General features: G+C 41.1%; 2 protein-coding genes across 3 annotated transcripts in view; one reads left to right on the forward strand and one right to left on the reverse strand.

The window, feature by feature from the left end:
• Window positions 1–15,319, forward strand: part of nell2a (neural EGFL like 2a) — a 91,035-nt gene extending 75,716 nt beyond the window's left edge. The window contains exons 16-20 of the mRNA XM_034218737.1: window positions 3,192–3,332; window positions 4,707–4,900; window positions 9,337–9,513; window positions 12,466–12,690; window positions 14,540–15,319. Of these exons, the coding sequence (XP_034074628.1) occupies window positions 3,192–3,332; window positions 4,707–4,900; window positions 9,337–9,513; window positions 12,466–12,690; window positions 14,540–14,581 (779 nt within the window). The 3' untranslated portion in view covers window positions 14,582–15,319. The remainder of the gene's footprint in view (window positions 1–3,191; window positions 3,333–4,706; window positions 4,901–9,336; window positions 9,514–12,465; window positions 12,691–14,539) is intronic.
• A 6,205-nt stretch (window positions 15,320–21,524) lies between these two features.
• Window positions 21,525–25,329, reverse strand: part of tmem117 (transmembrane protein 117) — a 45,718-nt gene continuing 41,913 nt past the window's right edge. Inside the window, exon 8 of one of the 2 annotated variants that reach the window (XM_034218744.1) lies at window positions 21,525–24,554. In XM_034218744.1, coding sequence (XP_034074635.1) covers window positions 23,893–24,554 — 662 coding nt within the window. In that variant the 3' untranslated portion in view covers window positions 21,525–23,892. The remainder of the gene's footprint in view (window positions 24,555–25,329) is intronic. The other variant, XM_034218745.1, reaches the window with a different exon arrangement.

Genomic DNA, 25,329 nt, shown 5'->3' on the forward strand with positions numbered 1-25,329 from the left:
GGAATCCATCTCCTACCTTATCTCTGTGTCACGTCCACGCCGACAAAAGCTTTGTACACATTGTTATCGACTTAAAGGTGCTGCAGCCTTTTCTCAGCCGTCTTAACAAACGTGATCTGACATGGACAATTGAGATCACTTTGAAATCCGTTTCTTGTCAATTGGCATTTGACTTCGGAGCAGGAGGAATGGTTCAGTTGGGATCCAGAGATGGCCTGAGTGGAATTCCTGCTGGAGCCTATTAGGATTATCAGGTAGACCTTTATGGAAATTGAAATACATTTGAATTAGGTTACATACGGGAGACATGTGTATGGCAGCGCTAACATTGAAGCAGAAGTACTGCACCTAAAGCCTCGGATATATCTGTCAGTCAAAGAAGATAAAAGACGTTACGGGAGAATCTACAATATTGAAGGCAAGGATAAAAAGAAGGGGTAAAAGCAAAGAACTTCACCTGTCCAGGATCAGAATAGGAAACGAGGACAAAGTGAGGAGGTCGGAGGGAGCAGGGACAATGAAAGGGAGGGGTGAAGAGAAAAGGGCAACTCTCAATTCTTCCTTTTTCTGCTCAAAGAGAAAGGAAACTGCAGGGATGGGGAAAGGTGATGATGAGGGCACCTCAGTTATTGCCTCAGCTTTAAAACAGAGATGGACAGGGCGAAGTGAAAAAGGGAACATTGGAAAGTTGAAGGCAGAGGGTGAACAACAAGAGGAGGGGGAGGGTGGTCATGGCAGAGTGGCGTAACAAGCCCAGGAGGTGCAGAGGAAAGCCCGTCCACTTGTCCTCAGAGAGCGGCTTTAATAGAGCCCTTGTTTCCAGGCTGCCACTCAGGATAACGAGAAGGATAACTGCAGTGTGTCTCATATCGACGCTTCATTTCTCCTCCTTCGCTTATTCCTCCTCCATCTCTTCCTGCCTCCTACTCTACCTCCTCCTTCTTCTTAATCTAGCACATCCTCCTCTCTTAGTGTAGGTTTTTCTCTTTTAGTTTCCTCGCTTTTCCTCATTCCGTGGCATTGACCTCTCCACGAGATAGAGACAGAGCCAGCTTTTATTTTGTTTGTATACTCTTTTTTCTAGCACATAGAGTGGAGAAAACACAACATGATCCAACATGGGAAAACACTGCGAAATCCACATTTCTTAAAAGCAGAAGCCTCAGGATTTAGCGGAGTGAGCTTTCAGGCAGCGCCTTTGTCTAATTGTCATTTTTTATTTTAATTACAATGATCCCGCATTACCATTTATGCAACATGACAAAAGAGAAGGCGAGACTTTTGCTAGCGTGTTGTATCCTTGTTGCACCTCACACATTCAATCTTGTCAAGTCCAACCAAGGTGTGACAACAGTGACTTTTTCCATCCAGCACTTTAAAAGTTGATTTGACTGCAGGCTGGAAAGTGTTGGGCAGTAATTGTATCCGACAGGTTTGGCTCAGATAAAAGAGAAAACAATACATCTTGTGTTGAGGGTGTAACCCACAGTTTTTGTAGCCAGACAGTCAAGTTTTTAAAACAACTGAATGAAAACTGACTAAAAATAACCCATTTAAATATATTTAGATTCTTACCTCACCATCAGTGTCTGGTATAAATAGTATCTGACTGCTGAGCAGTGCTTTGAACAATTTTCACACAGCCTTATTGGGGAGGAGATGATGATACGAACACATTCAGCTTGTTTTCTTTTATATACAGGCAATAAGCCTCATGCAGCTCTCCCTAAATGTCCCTGCACTTTTATCACGCTGAAATTCACAGGCAACAAAGAGCACTGGATATTTCTCTTCAGGAGTAGGGATCATTTATAATAATGTTCAAAGATAGTATAGTATAAGTCATGATTTTTACTAGTGTCCTTTTAACTCCAAATTGCTGTTGTTAGATGCTCTTTTCTCACCGAACTGATACTTAATGAAACACGAGGGTTTGCTTTAAAGTCTGTCACACAAAAATACAGAACATTGAATGTATAGCAAACCTGCTACTCAGACCAATGCGGGTCATTTTTAAATAGATAAATCCCTAATCTGCAGGACATTTAATCAACGGTTAATCTGCTGCTGAAATTCTATTAAAAAGCTGAGGGCTCATTAGCCAATAGATCTTAATCTCATTACTGCCTGGGCGGTGGGGACCATGAGGCCGTCTGCCTGCCGCTCTGTGGGGAGTAACGGTGCAGGAAGTGGTGGAGAAGGTCAGGCGCGGCACACTGCCATTTTCATAATGAGAGCAGAGCATCATGCACAATCATAAAGAAGCCATCACCGACTATACAGACACATTCAATCACGGTGCATGTCCGGGCCTCACATATTTAGCCCTGTGTAATAACAGGCTTTATTTCCGCTCTTGTGTGGCCCCCCCGACCCTTAGTTTAATTAAATGTTAGCTGAAATATCAGAGTGATCCGTCTCTCTGTTATGCTCATTGTTGGAAATGATGTTGATTTGTTCTCGGTGGATGTTTGCAGGAAAGTTGCTCGTTCAAATGAAAGGGTTCAATGTTGCCCTGTTTTCAACACAATGGAGAAGTGAGTGAAACAAGGACACACCGAGGAAAAAAGCTGAATAGAGGAAATGGGGAGAAATAACAAAATACAGAGAGAGGAATGTCAGAACGTGTAATCAAAGTCTTTCATTGAAGACAAGAACTGAAGGAGGAGGCAGAGTCAATGATATCTCTAAGTGGAGCCAAGCTATTGACAACCACCCACAGGATGTGTGTGAAGGTGTGTTAAAGCCCTTTGCTTAGCTTCTCCGCACGTCACTTCATAGACAATTCACAGAAAGTCCAAGCAAAGTTCAAAGGTGCATACTTCAGGATGTATTTGTTTGCCTCCACATGTTGGAGGATTAAACAGTGTAGGATTTTTACTGTCATCTCAAATTCAAAAAACAAGCTGGTAAATCTCTGTTTTTCATTATAATCATTCATTTCCTGCTGTCTTCTATTGATGTAGATGTCCTTGTCTGGGTATTCAACTATACTTGATCAATACAGCCTACAGAACTAGATTCACTCAAATGCTAGACACGGTGTTTTATCAATTATAAATCAGTCAGTGTTGAAAATGCCTACCAGGCAAGAATGGAGCTCGATAGCTTATTCAGTGTAAAGAGCATATTTCCAATCCAACACGATGGTGGTGGTGGATGTCTTATTGTTGCTTCTCCTCTCTCCTCAGATATAGATGAGTGTGCGGACGGCTTTGTCGAGTGTGATAGTAAATCCACTTGTGTCAACTTGCCCGGCTGGTACCACTGTGAGTGCCGTGATGGCTACCATGACAACGGTTTGTTTTCCGCCAGTGGGGAGTCATGTGTAGGTGAGTGGTCTTCAAACAAATATAACAAATTGAGGGTAAAACTGTTCATTTCTGTATCATTTTCTTGTTTTTAGCAGGATGAGTGAGGGTAAAATGACATTCAAGATTTCACGACACCAAGAAATTAACTGACAACTAAATTTGACTTAAATGAGATAGTACCAATTAATACTTCATCCCCACTCACTTTTTCAAAACAAACAAACACTGACCAAAAGGTTGACATGTACACAGGTGTTTTTCTTCACAGAATGAAATGAAGACAACATTCATGTAATGAAATAAATACAAATAATTGAAAAACATTTTAACCTTTTTTCAGGATAGATCGTTCCCTTTCATGTCGTCATGATTAATTATGTTTTTTACTTTTACTTTTGAAGTTGCAATTCCACCCCGATGTCTACTCAATGGAATTTGACATTTACTTCAAATGTTCTATTTCGCACATATAAATTAGGTTCATACCATTTAAAACTGAACGAATATGACCTTTGTTGCATCTGAAAGGTCCACAATGCCCAATTAATAGAAAGATTCCCCATTAATTATCCACTTCATGGCCCCCCAATTTGACATCTCAGTCCCTTCACAGATATAAAGGTCTTCTCTTTGATTTCTAGCTCCCGGGTGTGAGGTTCAAGTAACAGAAGCAAGCACTAACGGTGTCTTCTAATTAAGTTAAACTCAGAAATATGAGTCTCCCGCTATCTAAAACTCACTCAACTTTTGTTTTTTATTACGTGTTGTTACACTCCTGTAAGTAATGGTGTCATTGGATAGGTATGTCACTACCAGTATATTTTGCTCCTCAAATGTCAGGTTTTTTTTTAGCAGCCTGCTAATTTTCTGGAACAATCTTTGATACAGCCTGTCAGGAGAAGTATCAGCTGTCAAAATGGAAACCCTCAATCTACAGCAACGTTGATGCATTGCCTGTAACAATAGTGCTGGCTCCGCTCGACTCGTTGACCCCATCTTAGCTGTCAGTTTGATTTGGTAGAAGCACGGAAAAAACACACATTAAAGGCACCTGTCCGGGCTTCACAAAGCAAAGTTATTATTTCAACAAAAGTAGGTTTCTGGGTTACATAGATTTTAGATGGTATGCTTCTCCCAAATCTGAAACATTTTGTATTTGAGTTGTAGCCAACAGGTGTGGAGAGCAGGTCATTATCTTCCTCAGAATGACAGAGGAAGAAGTGGATGCTCATTACTACATGTTGTACTGTGAACCATTCTGTGACAGGACATGCTCCTCTATTGTCACTGCGGCTTTTTAATATCTTAGTGTTATCATTTCCACGAGCCCTGCATAAACGTTTCCCTGCCCTGAGCATATGTATGATGTCATCCTGGTTGTGCTCCCTACAGATATTAATGAATGCAAGTCGGGGAGGAACACCTGTGCCAACGACACGGTGTGCTTCAACCTGGACGGAGGTTATGACTGCAGGTGCCCCCACGGGCATAACTGCACCGGCGACTGTATCCATGACAACAAGGTCAAGCACAGTGGGCAGATCTGGGTGCTGGACAGCGATAGGTGCTCCGTGTGCTCCTGCCAGGTGAGAAACAGAGGGAGATGGACACAGAGACAGAAGCAGAGGAGGATGGATTGGATGAAACAGACAGGTAGAAAGATGGAGAAGTGTAGGGAAGACAGAGAGGCAGCTAGAAACCCAGTGCCATAGATAGTGGAGTAATGATGTTCCGTTCTGCTACTGCATGTGCACCCAACTGGTTTATGATTGCATTTTCTGTTCTTTATTTATTCTTGCTCCCCTATCCAAGTTTCTGAACAAATAATAACAAATCAAAAGCCTGCTCTTCCCTAAGAAAGATGATGTCCCCCACAGTGTCAATCAGCAACCAATGTTCCTTGGGTTTGTCCTGTAATCATACGGCTCCCCTTGAAACAGTTGGGGGTATTCAAATGATATATATTGACGTACAGCAGTGTAAACGATGATGAGTTAGAGTTATTATATTTCTACTGAGACATGACCTGATCAATGTCATGCCAGTTTGGATTAATACGATTTTGACTCATCATTTCTAACAGTTAAGGAAATAACATCAGAGCATTTTTAAGTTCTTCTAATGTTTCAAAATGCAAACTAGGATGCACACATTTGCACCTAATTGAGCTTTGAAGGGGTATTCACAAATTGTGAGTCCAACATTTGAAAATATGTCTTGTCTGGGGAAATCCATTGGCCGCCCGCACACCGTTCTATAAAGTGTTGTCTTTGAGTTCACTGTTTTGATATTATGGTCCAGAATTCAAACCGCAGAAGGCAGACAAAATGACAACTTAAAAAAAACACTGTATGCTACTCTACGTGATTTTCTTACAGGTGCACTTGATAGAGCGTTTACCAGCAGATGGGGAAATATTGTCGTTGAAGTCATTTGAGACCCAATACAGCTTGAAACAGTGTGGTGATCTAAAACACGACCCCAGATAAAAGTTATTCAAGTTTGTTACAGTATAGAGTATGTCAGTGTTCTGTTTCTAATGTGCTTCTGCTGCAATTAACGCAAAACAAAAAAGAGTGAAATTAAGACATGGCTTGTCGTACACCGAAAACTCTAGACTAACTTCCTGGTAATTATTTTAACCTTTCTGTGGGTGGAAGAGCAGCCATTGCCATTTATGTCACATCAAGCTTGCTTGGACTTTGTTTTCAGTTAAGGATCAACATATCTCAATACTCCTACTGCTAGTAAAGCAATAGGTGAACTCCTGGATCATAGGTCCTGGATGGATATCCTCGTGGATTCATCTTCCTATTATACACACATGCATTTCCAAACATTTGGACTACCTATGTTGCAAATGTATTATCTTTTCAATTTACACACGGCATCTATTGCACGTCTGTCCGTCCTGGGAGAGGGATCCCTCCTCTGTTGCTCTCCCTGAGGTTTCTCCCATTTTTCCCTTTAAACTGTGGGTTTTCTCCGGAAGTTTTTCCTTGTACGATGTGAGGGTCTAAGGACAGAGGGTCTAAGGACAGAGGGTCTAAGGACAGAGGGTGTCGTATTGTCATACTGATATTTTGTACAAACTGTAAAGTCCACTGAGACAAATGTAACATTTGTGATATTGGGCTATATAAATAAACATTGATTGATTGATTGATTGGGGCCAAAACATTTTTGCAAATATCAGAATGCATTGGTGTGATTCATATTCACAAGATTAATCAAATTCAAAAGGAAGACTGTCCCGAGCTACCCGCTTTTAAAGAAAGAAACATACAGAATATGTGTTGGCATGGAAAGGAAACTCTGCTACACTAAACCCTGATGCAACAGTGCGGTTGTCAATGACAGGGATCCTGTTTTGACGAGCACTTTCATAAATCATGACGTATGAAGCCATTTTGAAAGGTCTCTACCAGTGTGAGTCAGGCTTTTGATGTAGAGGCTTTGATTGATTGTTGACACCAGTGACGAAGCATCTGGGGACATTTGATCCGGAAAACTCATCCCATCATCCCAAACACATTTTCTCTGTGTGATTATCAGGTCACGGACCAGTCATACTTTGCATTTCAGCGTTTCACTCACCCTAATGCCAAGTGTCTGGCAGTACTGGAAGGTGATTATAGTGGATTAGTGTCGGTAGTGAATGATCAGGCAGCAAATTATTCATTTGATTACAAAGGACCAGGGCAGAAATGGCTCTTTAATTAAATGAGTCATATTAATTGATTTGCGAGATTGAAGAGCTGCCTGTCAAAATGAGTTGTATTGAGCGATTGAAGAAGCAGAAGAGTAAACATGTTATTGTTTTGGAGTTAGGGGGACACAGCTGCATATTAGATGGAGATGTGCGACTAACTGATGGAGGACACCAAGGTCAAACATGGCAGCGGAGACAAACACAGGGATGGGCCAGATTGAGGCTGTGTAATATGCAAATAGTTCATTGTTTCATTCAGCTTGAAGCACCAGATGGGTGGGGCTCTCCACATGAGTGCATCTTTCAGCAGGGGCCCCTCATTTATAAAACAGTGCAAAACTTAAATGGCTTTTTATTAATTTGGCAGAGAAAAAACAATTTACAGAAACTCTAGGTATCGCTGGAGCTCCTGGGCATTGGGGTGGCCCAGAATCCCAAATGAGAAGCAATTCAGCACAATTCAAATCAATATTTGGGCATTAAAGCCTGCAAACAATGATAAAGAAATATACAACTACAACCTTAAGCTGCAACTAAAGTAGACATTCAAGCTATTAAGTCAATATTGATGCTTTTGAAACTTTTTCCCTCTATTTCTTCAATATTGTGTTTTGCTCCATCTCAAGAGAGGATTCATCTGTTGAGTATTTTCTTCATTAAGATGACTAATTGTTTGCTACATGACATGTCATTTACAATTTTCAAACTCTGGTCCAAAATTCAAACAATCGTGGTTTAATTTCATCAAAGACAAGAACAAGCAGATATTCACATTTCAGAAGCTGGAACCAAAGATACTTTTTCACACTTTTGCTTAAACTCTTATATTAATTCTCATTCGATTATCAAAATACTTGCTGATAAATCTATGTATTGATGAATCCACATGTTGTTTCTTATGTATCTAGAAGAAAGACCTTTACATGTTTGTCCTTTTATAGCTCAGACACACATTAAATTGGCAGCACCAGACGTGAGTAGTAGAGAAGGATGTGACAAAAGTAATGAGTTGAATTCAGACCCGCAGAAGTTCTTCTATGTGGAAGGAACCTTAAATCACTGAGACAACTAGACAGCAGAGTAGCACTTTTTCAAACACTCCCGAAGAACCACCGAGCTTCAGTGTTCATAAAACATGTTACGATCCTATCTTTCCTCCAGTCGGAGCCTCTATAGCCATGACATACAGCTTTTAATCAGTTGCTAGGCTACACAGTCTTTACTACAATACGTATTAACAACATACATGTTTAATGATCCCACAACAAATGGCCTTGTCTTTGCATGCATGTAATGTGTTGTGGTGGAAACTTATCGAGACAAATTAACGAATAATAATGAAATGGTGAGGAAACCTTTCCGTTATACTGAAATGAAGATTCTTGGAATAAGACGGCCATTCAGGGAGTTTATTCTTGCAAGAAGGTAAATCGTTACAGAGTGTCAAGCAGTCAAAGTACAAAAGTCAGAAGATCCGCAGAGGGTCTTATGTCCACATTTTCACACCAAGAATAGACGAGGAGGGGCTGTGACAAACAGAAAAGATAAATATAATATAGGTTTATTTTTAAACACATCTTCTAGCAAATGGAGAAACATCATGTCTTCACTCCACAAAAGGACAAGACCATTAACCTTACAACAATAAATAGCTCTAACCCGATTTACGACTCATTTAGGTTAGGACATTTGCTGCTACCAGAAATAGCTTGTAAAAGAAGAACATATGATGAACTTTAAAGGTCCCCTATTATACGGTTTTTCCTCAATATATTATAGGTCTCAGATATATACAAAACATGTCTCTGAAGTATTTGGCTCTAAACACCAAACAGATCATTGCAGCATCCCATAAACCCCTCTGTTTCAGCCCTGTTTCAAAAGTGCTGATTCTGTGTCTGTTACTTTAGATGAAAATAAGGAGCCCCTCCCCACGCCCCTCTGAGAGAGATTTGGTTAAAAAGAACACAATGGTGCTCTAGGAGGAGATTCAGGTGATAAGGTTGGGGGGCGGGGGGTACCTTGTTTGCTGATTGGCTAATGGTTCCACAAGCCAAAAATCGTTATGACATCATAAAGTGGCCAAAATGTGATCAGCTCGTTTTCAGACAAGTTTTTATAGAAATGGATCAAGACAAAAAGTGAGCGAATTTTTTTCCCTGAAACTTTCAGAATCTCTTTACACAGAGGTTATGTATAGTAGACATGAAAAAGTGGATTTTGCATAATAGGTGACCTTTAAATGTTTCCTTTGTATGATGCAATGTTCCATAACACTGTGCGCTCTTGTGCTCTGTGCTCCCCGCTCAGGCTGGCCAGGTGATGTGCCGCCGGATGGTGTGCGACTGCGACAACCCCAACGCCGACCTGTTCTGCTGCCCCGAGTGCGACCCCCGCCTCAGCAGCCAGTGTCTGCACCAGAACGGCCTGCTCACCTACGGCAGCGGAGACACATGGGTGGAGAACTGTCAGCAGTGCCAGTGCCTGGTGAGTACGGCTGGATAAATAAATCCCCGCATGTTTATGAACCTCACATCGCGGGGACTTTTGATGCTTTCATCAAGAGCAATTTAGCGAAAACAACATAAGCATTCATTGCCGTGCCACAGTGCCCACACAACACACAGCACAATACCCCAGTCTCCATGGAAATGAATGAGAGACGTGCTATGTAAAGAGAGTCAAGGAGAGAAGTTGTGTGGCAGCAGAGGGGGAGTGATTAGTAGGTGAATAAGGAAGGTTGCGGAGAGGAGAATATGAAGATTGCTTTTCAACTTGTGTCAGAAGTAAGTAATTAGTGAGATTTTAAAGAATTCAAAGGACCCTCTTCACTGCTGTGATGGGATTGTATGTTTTTATTGAAGGTTGGAAGAAGAGGAGAAAGTGTGTTTGCCTGTAGAGTGGGAGGTGTAGCACGATGTATCATCTGTGTGTGCTTTGAGAAGGTTGTGTTGATTGATGAGTATATAGGTGTTCCTCAGTGTCCTCTACATGCAATCATATTTCTCATACAAAACAATAAAACATAGTGCATCATATAAATCTTTCAAAGACATGTTTCACCACGTCTTCTGCCATGTCGACGTTTAACCAGTATTCACATTGCTGCTGTTCAAACAACAGAGAAGCATTTCAAGTGTTTCCCAATAAACCTGACAAAAAAACAATCAATCCTTATACTGTGATGCTCCCCCCACCACACACCCATATGTATATTAAATGCAAATGTCTTTCTTTACATTATACCGCACTGTCTTGTCTCACCAACACTGTAGCACACACCCACACCAGTGTCACTCCTTCTGTTCAGTGACTCACAAATCATCCTCACAGTGGATCTCAGACAAGCACTTTAGAAACTCGTTTTTCTTCTCCCTCCCCTCCCTTTTTGGTGCCTTTAAAGACCAGCCATACTTGTAGCTAATATAAGTTGGCTCCAGATTTATGGTCTGAGTGGCAACACTAATACCATCTCCTCCCTCCCCTACCCCGCCATTGTGATGCCCGTACCTGAGGGTTGCCTTTTTATATTTCTTACAGCGAGCCATTATACAGGAGCTTGAAAATCACTGCTCAGCTGAGAGGCAGCGGGGAAGCACAGTCGGCTGAAAATGGGTTCGCTCGGCTTCACTCTCGCTGAGGCTCTGCTCACTGTAGGCACTTATATATGTTGACACAAACAGACACAAACCCATTTGAGGATGCAGGCTGCAGCAGCATGAGCACACACACACACACATGTACACACACCGAATACAAACACGAGTATGTACACACACATGTACATGTTGGAGAGCACATCTGTCACCAAGACAACACATGATAATGCTTTCATACAAGCAGGCATGCAGGCAGTCAGAGATAAAAACACATTCAGCCAAACCAGGGGACCACCAGCCGCTCGGTTTAAAGAGCAGCACTTGAAAGGGCGAGGGAGGAGGCTGCCGTGCGATACCGTACCGAGGCTCCGGGAGCGTGACAGGGACGTGAAATGAACCTTGAATGGTGCTACACTTAGCAGAGCTCAGCAGGGGCCTTAAAACACTCAGCGACAGCAGCCAGATCATTCTCCCAAGACCCAAGAGACGTGAATCCTTTGGGCGCTAACCGTGCAATCATTTGAAATCAAGAATGTGGCCTTGTGCATGAATGTGCACACATGGGCCGCTTGATATTTGCTATCTTGTTAAATCTCCAGGAGATCAAAGGAGCAGATTCCTTCGCCATAGGTTGCACTTTAGGTCAGGGCGAAGAGAAGAAAAGAGCCAGATTACTGCCGGTTGATTCCCTGGCAAATATAAATGTCACTATTTCTAATCTCCTGGAGGCTTTTTGTGAAAGGCAGTCGTATCCACAGTGAATCCCTGCATCTATCTATGTAAAAGAAAAGAGATTAATTTAGAGCTAGATACCATGACCTTCTGAAATGTATCAAATAAATCAAAGACCGGCTTCAGCTTTAGGTTGTTTCCACTGCACACTGCTCTGGGTTAAAAGCAAATAGAAGCTGATTGTATAGCAAATCTTATTCCTTTGTGAACATAGGCCACATCTGCATAAACCGACCAAGATGGCAGTGTCCCTTTCCTCAGCATGGGACAGGTACCTGAGGCTAGATTCAATCCCTCCCTCTGGCTACCAGCAAAGAGTGCCAGTCGGGGGGGGGGGGGGGGGGGGGGGGTTTCCCTCTTCAAATGTTTACACACTATGGAAGCAGGGAGCGAACATTAGCCCTGCAAGAGCCTGCGCTTTATAACCAGCCTAATTTACTACAACATTCCCTATAATGCTGAGCCAGACACTTTTCAGTGATATTTAATAGCCCCTGTGGGAAACTTGCATCAAGCCTCCTGTAACTTAATGTGTGTGTATGCCTTTTGTGTCTGCAGTGTGCTTAAACATAGTCTGACACCATATTTCACTCCCAGGGTCAGTGTGAAGTAGAAAGGCGTATAGATGCCAGTGTAAGCAGAAGTGGGTCAGGTCTGAATGATATAGTGTACAATAGTTAGGGCTTATGAAGTTGGCCAATGTTTATGACCTGTTTTCTCCGGCCAAAAGAAAATGGCAGCAGCAGAAATCCAATAACGCTCTCTGTGCTGAAAGTTTGCTGTGAGATTAGTATAGGAACAACAAGGAGAGAGGGGGACTAGAACAAGTCAATTAAAAAGCCGGAGCATTTACTTCCACAGTCTGAAAAATACTTGCTGACTGTGTTGGAAGATTGCTCTGCTCATCTATATTTTCAAGGTACCTTAACTACAGTTTTTTTCATCAAGTGGAGACGCTCCTTCTAGCATGCAAATACACAGCGTCAGGAGAAATATGTCTATTTGAATGAATAACTTGTTTAGGGCAGGGAAATGCAATAGAGCGTTTTCACAGATTATTTTAAATCTCTTTTTTCATCTCTCTGAAATTCTCTCTCCCCTTCTGCAGCAGGGGCAGGTGGACTGCTGGCCTCTGCCGTGCCCCCCCGTGGACTGTGAGTTCACCGTGGTGCCCGACGGCGAGTGCTGTCCCCGCTGTGTCATCGACCCGTGCCAGGCCGACACCATCCGCAACGACATCACCAAGACGTGCGCAGACGAGCACAACATCTCACGCTTCAGCGGCTCCTCCTGGATCAAACACGGCACGGAGTGCACCCTGTGCCAGTGCAAGGTACGCCCGCCCGCAGCCTCCAAAACAGCAAATTACAGCAAAGACGGCCAGAAGAAATGGCTTTGAAATTGTGAACCCTCTGTCCTTTGAAAAAGAAAGATCACACTGAGCTCCAGACTTTACATTGTGGAGGCAGATTGTGCATCTTTGCCACCGTATTTATTACACTGTGTGGTAAATATGTCTGTCGGTGCAAATGCAGCTTTTAGTTTCTGATTCTCATTTTGCAGACAGCAAAACATAATTTACAATTATTTATTTTTATATTAGGCTAATAGAAATGCCCAAAGATGAAAAAGGTTAATGAAATTATTAACTCAGTCTATTTTCTAAACCAAAATACACACAGTTCGACAAAAAAACTGAGATTTAAACTTTAAAAATATGTTGTTTTATTCAAAATCACAATAAAGCTCAGAGTATAGAAAATGAGATATAATGCTCCATTTGCAAACTGTGCTTTCAATTGTCCAGGTTAAATATACTCTAGTAACTAGGGGCTAATTAATAGGCATATGAAAACCAAATACTACTGTGAGTTATCCTTAAATGGATAGTTACAAATGTAATGACTTGAGTTTACTTTCTTGCAGAGTTACATAAAACTAGTGCTTCTATTCATATATCTGTCTGCTTAATATGAAGATACTGCTAGCAGCCAGTTAGCTTAGCATAAAGATTCAAAACAGGGGCTAACAGCTAGCCTGGATTCATCCAAAAGTAATGAAATCTGACAAAATAAATTCACAAATGTAATCATTTATATCTCTCAAAAATCTCTGATTAAAAAAAGTATATTATATATGAAATATTTAAAATTACAAGTACTGGTTTTATTCCTTCATAGGGACCTTAACTTCATGCAGTCATTGCTGGTTGCCTGGCAACCTCACAGCAAAGACAATACTCCTGTATCCTATCTTAATGCGAAACTTACAAAGCCAACTGCTGTGAATTCATATTTCTCCACAGATATGAGAATATGATCTACTCATCAAATGATCAGCAAGAAAGCAATACGTGTAATTTACCCAACAATTCCTTTAATGAAAAAGAACTGAAACCTAGACTATGAGAACGCACACTGAGAAAACCTCCTCCAGCTCCTCTTCTCCTCGCCCCCGGCTCAGCCACAGCACCCGGCTCGGCGTTAAACAAGCAGACATGTTTGCACACGCTGCACTTACGATGTATGGAGCCTCAAATATTCCATCTAGGAAACAGAGACAAACTTTTAGCATCATTGGTGGGAGTAAATGAGATGGAGAAAGCTGCTCTGTGCAAGTTTTAGTTTTAAGACTTTTGGCCCAGAACAATCCATTTGAAAGTAAACCAAGCAGGCGAATATCCTCTTCATTAACAATTGTGAGCATACATTGTTTGCCTCAGCTTTAGGACTAATCCACTAAGACTGACTCCATTGCTTGAGTTTCTGGAAGGGAATATGTGTTCTCTGCTTGCCTGACAATAGAAAACAACAGAAACGGGAAATAGGGAAACTGATCAATATCAGACTTAAGTCTATCTTTCAATCAAAGAAGTTAACATTTAATTTAAATTAATCAAAATGTGCTCTTTGAACTGTGCTGCAGTCAGATTTCTACCCTAGCTAACCTTTAGCCATCCAGTCACCATAGTTAAAAGTGAAATGTCTCTGAGAGCATTCACATTTGTATCCTCCGAAGTATTGGATCAGTTGGTGCGGAAATGATACCATGGGGATTTCTAAATGCCAAACTCAATCTGTATGCTGCAGCACCACCTTAACATATGAACTACAGAGCTTCGAAAACACTGTGAAGAGGTTGATGATCACTGATGTGTTTCTTTTCCCTTCTCTCTCTTCCAGAACGGACACATCTGTTGCTCAGTGGACCCCATGTGCCTTTAGTCCCGGCAGAGCTGAAGGCACCTGTACAGTGTTCTCCATGTAAAAAAAAAAAGTAACACCACCCCTATGTCTCCTCACTGTCCTCCTGCAGGCGTGGGTCACACAGTGTTTGCTTCGTTAGAATTTGTTTCAGAGGGATGGGGGGTTACAAGTCAGGATAATTCATTCAATGTCACAAACAGACAATTGTAAAAATGTATCCTTCAGGTACTTTCTGCAGATTTCTAGCTCTTATCGTATGTTTATAAGTCCAGCCAACTGGTACCTCATGCATGCAAAAGCATTAGCAGTGTTTTGCAAATGCGTTGTGACCCACGTCTGCCTCCTTAACTCCTCTTTATACCAAATGCAAACCTATATCATACCAAACAGATGATGGAAAACAGTTTCCTTAAACCCACTTTCTTTGTCTCACCACTTCAAAGTGAACCTTTAAGGATCACCCCCCCCCACTCCGAATCATCGCTACATGAATCTGTAAGATATTACTATTACTGGCATGACTGTGCTTGATGTCCAAAACATTTCTGCTGATTTCTAAGTCCTCAGTGATGATGATGATGATGATACCTTAGATAGAGTAAAGGCGTTTAGCATAAGGTTCCTTTGCCACATTTATGAATTGTCTTTATTATGTGGTGCTTTGTAGCCTTTTGTTCCATTTCTCTTTTTTGTAATTTTTCTTTCCAAGCTTGTTATTGTGTAATAGTGAAATAAAGTATATCCATTTACATTTAATTCTTGTCTTTTGCTTATGTATGAGTGGGCGGTTTATCTGTATTCTTTATTTATATTTGATCATTTCTATTCGCCAGTTTATCCGGTACACCTATAGCTTAAACAACTGCAGTGTAAAACAACAGTCCCATTATAGACCATACCTTTATGCAAATAATATTGGTTGTGTAAGTGTTTCTATTATTTAGTCAACACTGTTTATCTAAATAATGGTAGGCTAAATAACAGAAACACCTCTCTGTATAATGTATCACTGTTCACCACAAACTACAGCCTCCAAAACGATCATAACGTTTTATAATACCTCTCCAAACAATTGAATTAATAATTTACTTTGAGTTTTAATCAGGGTTCTACTTCCTAGGGCATTTGTGGTCAAGTCAGTTGTAAATAATAGCTTTGTTAAAGGTTAATACGCAGTTTCGTAGCACTTTTATAACAAAAAAAAGTATTTACGAGTAACATCCACTTTAAATGGACAAAATAACATAATTTTAAAGTTCATTATTGACCATGCAAACAAAAACAGGCAAAAATAATATCTTCTCATCACTTCAATTTCCCTCGGGATGAGAAAAGTATCCATCCATCTTTCTTGAGTTCACTTACTTGCCATGTAATTAAAATATTCAAGTTGCCCTAAAGGTGAAAATCAACACCTTTTTAATTGTATTTAGTCACCTTGTACACTAGGTACATTGGTTAAATACTTTTGTATTTGTAATCCCTTATATCTGTTTCCTTTGAATCCAACACAGATATCTCTAGATGCAGTTATCTCATTAAAAGTATAGTGGTTTGTTGAGATGATCTTAAATACTTGAATAAATGATAATGATAATCATTCATATAAGCACAGGATATGTCTAGCACTCTATACCTCATGGAAATAAGTCATTGGTTGGCCACACAACCTGAATGAAATCTGTATTAAATGAATCGAAGGGATAGCTGTACATGTCGGTTGCAGTGAATCTAATGCTTTACATGTTCCTGCTGGTAATATCACACCAGATTAAAAGTGTGTCATTCTTAAAGGATTATCAAAATGCATGACCAACTGCTGAGATTATACATTAAGCCTTCGAACGTCGGTTTAACTTGGGCGACACAGAGTGAATTGATTGATTTGTAAGATGAATAAGTAAAATCAAATTGGTGACTTGCACAGATCCAATACTAACAGTGTTCTAACTTCACTTTGATTTGAAGAGGCCCCTTGTGTTGAATACACTCCAACATCCACATATTAGGATGCAGGGGAAGGACCACCGTCGTTGTAGCCCACAGATTCCTCTCCTCCGTACTTTGTCCTGCGCCTCTGGAGATGGTGGTAATACTTGTATTGCAGAGCGGCACTTAAAGCTTCTAATATAATTATCTATCAGTTCACAGGCACGGACAAATGAGCTCAGCCTGAAGATGGCTTTATTTCCCCGTGGAGCGTCCTCTCCTCCACCGACTGATTCCCAGACTCTACCTTGCAGCTGCTTACATTAACAAACACACAGCGTAATGGGGCCCATTTATATGCCGACATACTCCCCACTCACTTGAGCTTTTTCTGCTACTCTCCTCCCCAAAACAAACTTTTTTACCTCAGGTGCTGACTTCAAACTCATCCCTGAGTTGAATGATAGGGCATGGACGGTGGGGCAGGGGACGGTGGGCAGTTCGCAGGTTGGCAAGGGCACCATCTGGCCTGCTTTGGTCCAGTGGCTTCTAGCTGGTGGTGGCTTGGAGCCAGTGGGCACCTGAGTGTGTGGGGGGGGGGGCACAGTGGGGCACACTGGTCCTCCAGCTGGCTCCTAAATGTCCAATTTTCCATGGCAGTGCTGAACCCTCTGCAACAGATGCCGGCACCCACAGGGAGTCCACTTCTCTGCCTGTCCTATATTCACCGGTAATGACGGCACATATCATTGTGGCTTTCCGAGCGGGGCAAAAGAGAAAAAGCTCAGTTCTACTTCAGTTAAGAGTTTACTGTATTAGCATGCAATCTTTTTTTGCTTTATGACAGTTTTTTCATTATGTTTTCAGTGAGTTTCCATTCTTCAAATGGACCTAATTGGTCTGTAAAATTCACTAAAGAGATATCTGTGGAGAAAAAAAGAGGGAAGGGAATGCAATCACTTGGCAATTATTATCCATCCAGTAATTATAGAAACATCACAGGAACAAGTGTAGTGTGAATCATTGACTTGATGAATATTTACCTCATATCACTGCAGTGCAAACTCTGAGCTTCTATTTGTTTGTTTTCTGAAATCTGCAGGATTGACTGAATGCACAAACATATAGAGTCTCAGCCAGAGCAAGAAGGAAGATCCCTTTTGCCATATTTGTCTTTATGTAAACAAACACATATAAATGCTCCACAGTACCACCGTGACTGAGGCTTGTTTTCCAGATTGGACTGTAGCTGCAGATGAAGCAGAAACAATCAGGATAGACACCGTTCATCAAGACCAGATTCACTCTGCTTACATGTCTGTACTAGGATTTGGCTAATTGAACTATGAGACAAATCATTGGCTGTTGCTATAGCTGTACCCCCATGTTACGTCTGAAAACCAGATGTTACATGTGTTGGTATTGATGAGCTCTGCCAGTTAAGTGATTCATAAAGCTTGTCCTGAACATGGTCTTTATTAGCCCAGCCTAGTTTGTTCCACTACTTTGGTTAAGAATAAAATATCTCAACCTCTATAGGAAATATTGCCATTTAATCTTGAATTCATGGTTCCCAGATGATGAATCCTCCTGGCTTTGATGATATCTGCCTTTTTCTGTACTGTGAGGTTATACCAACGACGATTATTGCAATAACATTTTATACTCACATTTACTAAATGCCCCCTTAAGGAGAGATTGTAATAACAGTTATCATTAAGCACGATCAAGGAAACATCTTAAAAATCCACATTCAGAGAGCTACTTCTGTTTGAGCATTGGAAGTAATGAAAGCTAGTGAACGGACCGTGAATCACACTTTCTTCAAACTTCATTTTTGTTTTGTTTCTTTGCATTGTTACATCTTACATTTCTGAAATCTGTTTCCTTTTTTTAACCTTCAGAGTCCTCCAATAACATTTCCAAAGTCAAGATGTAAGGTACAAGCTCAGGATGAATGTGTTGAATAGTTGTATATGTTTTGTAACAGAACAACAGATCTCTATTATTTTCCTATACATGCATATTCACCCTCTCTGTTATCGTGTGTCATGTTTTCCAATGTGAGAAAGGTCTTCCAAAATGGTGACAAAAATGGTCAAATTAAATAAGTACAATATCTAAAACGCAACACTTCTTCAATAGTAGTTTCTGTCCCTGGCTGCTACACATTCTTAAAGCAGTGCAACAGTTAGTCATCACTTAATTATTCACTAAATTGGACTTAAGAAGAATTAGAATAAAACCAAATCCCCTTTCCCCCACAGAGGAATAGTAAAGCAGACATCATTATCACAAACCCCTGTCTTGGGATTCAGTCCTCTAAGTGAGTTTTTGGATGTGTTGAGAAATATATCTGTGCCATATGTCGCTCTGTTAGGTATCAGAAACCAGAAGGAGGAATTACAGAAGAATGGCGTTTCCCTGGGGGGAGGAAGGGCTGAGGGGGGGAGGAAGAGGGGGAAACCTGCTCTCTGGCTGCGACTGACTGCACTGATACATTTCACAGGGTCTCCCAGAGTCACGCAGCTGTCAGCACAGAGTGATGGGCCCTGCCAGGACATGATACACTGATCTAATTGGAGAATAGCTCAAAGACAGTAGAGGAGATTCCAGTTGATCTGTAGTCATGACTCGCTTCCTCTGGGGGATTTTTCGGGTTTACATTTAGCTTTAGACACGACCCTACTAGTTTAAAGGTCACCTATTATCCTATTTTTCATGTATTTTATACATACACATGCGTCCCCTCTGCGTTAAGAGATTCTGAAAGTTTCAGGAAAAAGATTCTCTCTCTTTTTGTCCTGATCCATTTATATAAAAACCTGTCTGAAAATGAGCCGATCAGATTTTGGCCACTTTATGATGTCATAACGATGTTTTGGCTTGTGTAACCATTAGCCAATCACCCACTAAGGTAACCCCCCCCCCCCCCTCAAAATGTCTACATAAGATCCAAAGTCATGAAAAAAAGCAGCTTTTTGAAAATGTAATCAAAGGCCGAATGCAATCGATCCCGAACGCTGCCAACAGGATTTAGTCAATACACTGTTAACACAACGTCGGGCATCAGGCTTCAAACCCCACAAACATTTTTGAAACTCCTGTTTTGATGTGTTCTCTCAATTATTGCAAGGCCCTCCAGAAATCAATATCTCATCTCTCAGCCCAATGGCAGACTTGGAAGAGGCCTCAGACAAACAGCTAATACTCTGAAAATGAAAATATGTTCCCAGACCTCAGGTGTTGATGCAGCTGCTGGGCCTTCACACAATAGGGATTGTTTTATATTTTAACATTAAAGGCAGGTAGCAGATGCTCTTATTAGGGAGAATTTACAGCGAGTGGTGAGGTATGTAATACAATGTTGTAAATACAAATACATTTCACAGGATTCTTGGCTTCTGGTTCCCTTTTTATGAACATTTTATAATGTTATTTTTGACATGCAATACTATGGTATTATTTAAAACTGTCTTTTTAAATACTAAAGCATGACTTAAGTCATAGTCCATCCATCCATCTTCTTCCGCTTATCCGTGGTCGGGTCGCGGGGGTAGCAGTTCCAGCAGAGAGCCCCAAACTTTCTTTTCCCTGGCGACATCAACCAGCTCTGACTGGGGGATCCCAAGGCGCTCCCAGGCCAGCGAAGAGATATAATCCCTCCACCTGGTCCTAGGTCTACCCCTTGGTCTTAAGTCATAGTATTTTTTCAAAATCTTTTTCGACATACCATACGATGAATATTTTCATATTTCTACATACTATATGACTCTTTTTTTTTTAAAATATACTATTCTATTCCTTTTTTCCTATTTTTTTTTACATGAGACATTTTTCATGTTTTTGAACGTTTTTAAAGGGAATTTTTTTTTGAATTTTGAAGTTACAATAATAATTAATTACATTTTTTGTAGCAGAGCAACCTCACGACCCGTCAGTTTAATACGATAACCCCTTGGAGAGGTCCTGACCCCGGCTTGAGAGCCTTAAACCAATTCTGTCTCTTCACTTTTCCTTCCTCAGATTTTTTAATTCAATCTATAACTCATTTTCACAAATAGATGTTCTGTAAACTAATCCTGCTGGGAAACAGAACACATAACAAATTCAAATTGTTTCCCACTGGCATAAATCAAGCAGCGGACCCTCCCCGAGCCGTCCTCATACTAATCTGAGCCGGGTGCCATGTGTATGTCGGCTATATATTCAAGAGACCTTGTGGAGATAGTATCATTATTTCTCGTATCGCCGTATTAATTGGGTCAGCAGCTGCAAGAAGCTTGACCTGTGCTGTTGCTTGGCAACCATTTCCCAAGCATATTAAAAAAAAAAAGAGAACTTTACTTGATAACCATTTCAGCAACCTTGTTTTAAGACTTTCTGATGTTATTGAATAAAACAGCGGGGTCAAAAAAGCTCCATAGTGTATATAACAAATGTATTAATTTATTGTCAACACAAGGTTCAACAGACATACATTGAGCAAACACTGACAAAAGATTTACTCTGCTTTAAGTAAAAAGCACAAACACAAAGGGACTGAAGGAAGTGTCAGCTTTGCAACACAATTAAATGAAAACAACAAAGAGGAAGGCCTCACTTTTAACCTAAACACAATACATAACAAACAGATTACACTCTTCAAGTCCAGAGAACTGCTGGCCTTTGGTGAGACACTAATGTCCTCAAAGAGCTGTAATGTATAAAAGGATAATTACAGAAGCAAAAGCTGCAAACCAATTATGCTAAATAAATTGACCTCTTCACAGAATGGCCTTTGTCAAAAAACAAGTGTAGCAAACACCTACGCCCTCCTCAAGCCTCAAGTGCACACAATCAGACACGCACACAACATGCACTATTTTGTATAAAACATCCTTTACAGACACAAATACACACCTCCACAATGTACCCACACACACAAAGGCGGCCACACACACACACACACACACACACACACACACACACACACACACACACACACACACACACACACACACACACACACACACACACACACACACACACACACACACACACACACACACACACACACACACACACACACACACACACACACACACACACACACACACACACACACACACACACACACACACACACAGTCAGGGGTGTGCAACCGTAATAATAATTACGTTTTACAGTATTAAATATAATAAATTAACAAATTATCACATCAAAAATATGTTACACTGATTAACTATTCAATTCATTAATTCGAGGCACATTTAGTTGGTGTATTAACTAACTTTTTAAAGAAATGTTAGCAGTGTGACACCTAAAAATGAAATCCAACACACAGAGAAGCTGCTCTGATTGGTCAGACTGCTGCCAATACATGGGAGCTGACCAATCAGAGATCAGACAGCTGCTGCTTATGAACACATCTCAAAATAACACACATGTCTTTAAATTTGAGCAACTCCGAAATGAAAACTGTAAATGGAAAGAAGCAGACACATTAAATGTAAGATGCATTATGACGTAAGTAAAAAAATCATGTAAAGACAGAAAAAGAAAATTGAGTCATTAATGATTAAAGTTAAATTATGCAGGACTCTGTAACTTCTGGCGGCACACCCCAGGCTCATTACTTATAATAATGTTTGAACAAAACTCTGTCACAACTGTGTTAGGAAGCAAAAGATGTGGTTAGTGTTTGATATTTCTCTGTTTTTGGGAAATCATTTTCCAGGACATTATAGTAGCTACATTACAGTCCATTATAATGCAGACATTGCAGAGTGGTGCAATAACACATACTATCATTCCACTCTGTCTATCGTGAATATAGCTCCTTTAAATTAGCATATCAACTTATGCAGCATTATTTGTTGAGAACACTTAAACATGTTGTACAGTATCTTTGGTCAAATTACTTTTACTTATTGAAAGTGCCACACCTAAAAAATCATTAGTTAGTAATTTGGTAATTGAGTTAGTATTTGCACTTCACAGAAAAAACTGAAGGGCATGCTTTTTGGACCAAAAACTCCCAATATAAATGAGATTTGGTAGCATAGGAGAATATGTGGAAAGGCAGTGAATACTTTTCAAGCCAGATAAATGCTGAAGGTTTCAGTTGTGTTTGAACATCATATTTCTTTTTTTTTAACACTAGGATAATGTATAAATAAATAAATAAATAAGTCTTCATGCATTTACCATGTCTGAAAATACTGCTTCTAAACCTTTTAAGGTTTATCTAGACATAAAGAAATCCTGAGCTTTGGAGCAGAAGCCTCCTCTGCACTTCAATGGCGTGTTTATGCCAAGGGCAAAACCACCCTTCTGACTGTGTTGGTATTCAGTCCAGTTGCAGCGGCCACACGAGCAATCATGAGGTGGATTGTTGGTTAGCTATTTGATGTTAGCTGATTGCATTTAATATCTCTGTAACTAATATCAAGAGAGAGGATATGAATAGGTGACGGCCAGCGCCATATAGATAGAAGAGTTACGACAACGGAAGTCCAAAAACGGTTATCGTCACGTGGTTCATGTTCAGTCTATATGGCGCTGGTGACGGCGTGTGACGCAGTGGGTTGTGCGCAGGGGGTCACAGGTTCAAACCCCATTGCAGTCAGCATGTCGTTGTATCCCTGGGCAAGACACTTCACCCCAAATTGCTCCTGTGGGGATTGTCCACAGTATTGAGTATGTAAGTCGCTTTGGATAAAAGCGTCTAACAAGTAACATGTAATGTAATGTAGGTCATCAATGTTCATAATCATGTCATTTAACAAGAAGTGGGAGTGAGATTGACGTCACATGATAATACATTAAAATGATAAAGCCATAGGATAAAATAAGGTAACAATTGTCCAGGTGATACATAAATAAGACGTTAAAGCATACTGTAACTTGGACATCTTCCATTTTGTTGCCTATAGTAGCATAGACTGAATATGTTTCAGTCTGTATCTGGTTATATATGAAATATCAAGGCACTAGTGTAGCTGTAACATTGGTGTGATACGATAAACTCCACCTGGCTGCAATGTCATGACTGTATAAATACTCCTCTGGTATATAGGCACCACAATGGCTTCCCCGTGACAAAATTGAATTATGAAAATGCAAAACCCGAGCGAGCACCATGTCAATTAAAAGTTTTGCATTCTGTGTTTGTTATCAGACTCGGTGCTGTTTAAAAAATAGATTTAGAAAAATATATTCAAACAAATACAGCCATCAGGACTGGCCTTTGTGATCATGGAACATCACTTTGTCCATATTTTCCAAATCTCATGAACAGTTTTTGGTCAACTTCTACTGAAGCTTGGTCTTGTCCAAGGAAAAAGAGACGTCTTAAGATGTTGACCGACTGAATCTTGAGCTCTCATTTATAAATGAAGTTTCAGGAGTTCATAAGGTCACGGAGAGAGTTTGTGGACATCAAAAGAGACAGCTGGTTCCTCCTGCTCTGCGCTGTCAATCACGATGCTCGGATGTGTCTCCTGGGTCTCCATGGAGATAGTTGAGTTCGTAGAGGGCGTCGCTCCGAAATGTTGCCCGTCCACCGAGAGAAGCATTGGCGTTCCAATTCGTTTCAGACTGTCACTCATGTTCATGGGCACCTCTTCTGGCGTCACTCCCATCTCTTTGCTGTACTCTGACGGCGACTTCCTCTTTATCCTCTCATACGACTTGTCCGGATTTTCCGGGAACGTCTCGCTGTCCTGAAATCGCCCGAACCACCAAACGAAGAACCCGAAGAGGACGAACGCAGCCAGGCTGGGGATGAAGGCCAGGCACTTGATGTCCAGGCCGGATCCGGTCCAGCGGCTGTGGAGGAACATGTCCCGCTCCACGTAGGTTAGGTTGCTGTCGGGATTTATGTTGGTGGAGCGCCACTCGTAGGTGAGAGTGCTCCGGTTGAAGAAGCGGAGAGTCTCTGGTTCCTCCACTGTGAAGATCTTCTCACCGGGGCCCACATACTGACCGTACTCGTAGGGCTGGTAGAAGATCTGGTTCTTCCACATGTTCAGGTCCAGGATCAGCACGAGGAAGATGATACCGTAGTTGAACCACTTACCTGTAAGGAGACATTCTGTTAGAATACAAACAAGGCTATCTTTGACAGAAAGTTAAGAGAAAACAACACATTGATGTATAGCACATACAAATACAAACAAGATATAGAGGGCAGAGGCAGACAGACGGATATGCTGTCACATTTATTTTATCAGGAACTCCCCTCCCTCTGCATATAACCGGGCATTGAGACACAGATCCATTTGTAAGCGCTACTCCCTCAACAGTATCTTCTAACGAGATCACTACATTATCACGAGACAGCCATCTCCTCAGGTTGACTGATAGCGGGCAGATGTCTCCCGGGGTATACGTGACACCTCTCCCTTTACCCTCCCTGAGATATGCTGTTAATAAGCTTTTAGTTAAACCAATCACGTCGCATCGGAGCCATTTCCATAATGCTTAATGGATATGCAATGCATTAGGGTTAACAACCTCTTGCGAATCACTGAACGTTTGAACAGCTTAACATTTAGCACGGGAACATTGGTTTTGCCTTCTCTTTATAGTCGTGAGTCAGCGTGTGCACACGGTGGAACAAAATGGAGAAAGCGGGAAGATGGTTACGAATGGGAAATACACTCGCTCGCCGAGAACATTAAGACGCGGAGACGGGAAAGACGATGAGCGATGCGACTCGCACGGCAGGGTGGAACATGAGGAACGGGAAACACATTTGCAGCGGTGGAGCCACCTGTGTGTCAGATCGCTACACATGTATTATAAATGGATGCTGTGGTTTAATCATCAAACTGTTTCCCACATAGAGGGAA

Source organism: Gymnodraco acuticeps, unplaced genomic scaffold (assembly GCF_902827175.1).
Source record: "Gymnodraco acuticeps unplaced genomic scaffold, fGymAcu1.1, whole genome shotgun sequence".
Classification (NCBI taxonomy): Eukaryota; Metazoa; Chordata; class Actinopteri; order Perciformes; family Bathydraconidae; genus Gymnodraco; species Gymnodraco acuticeps.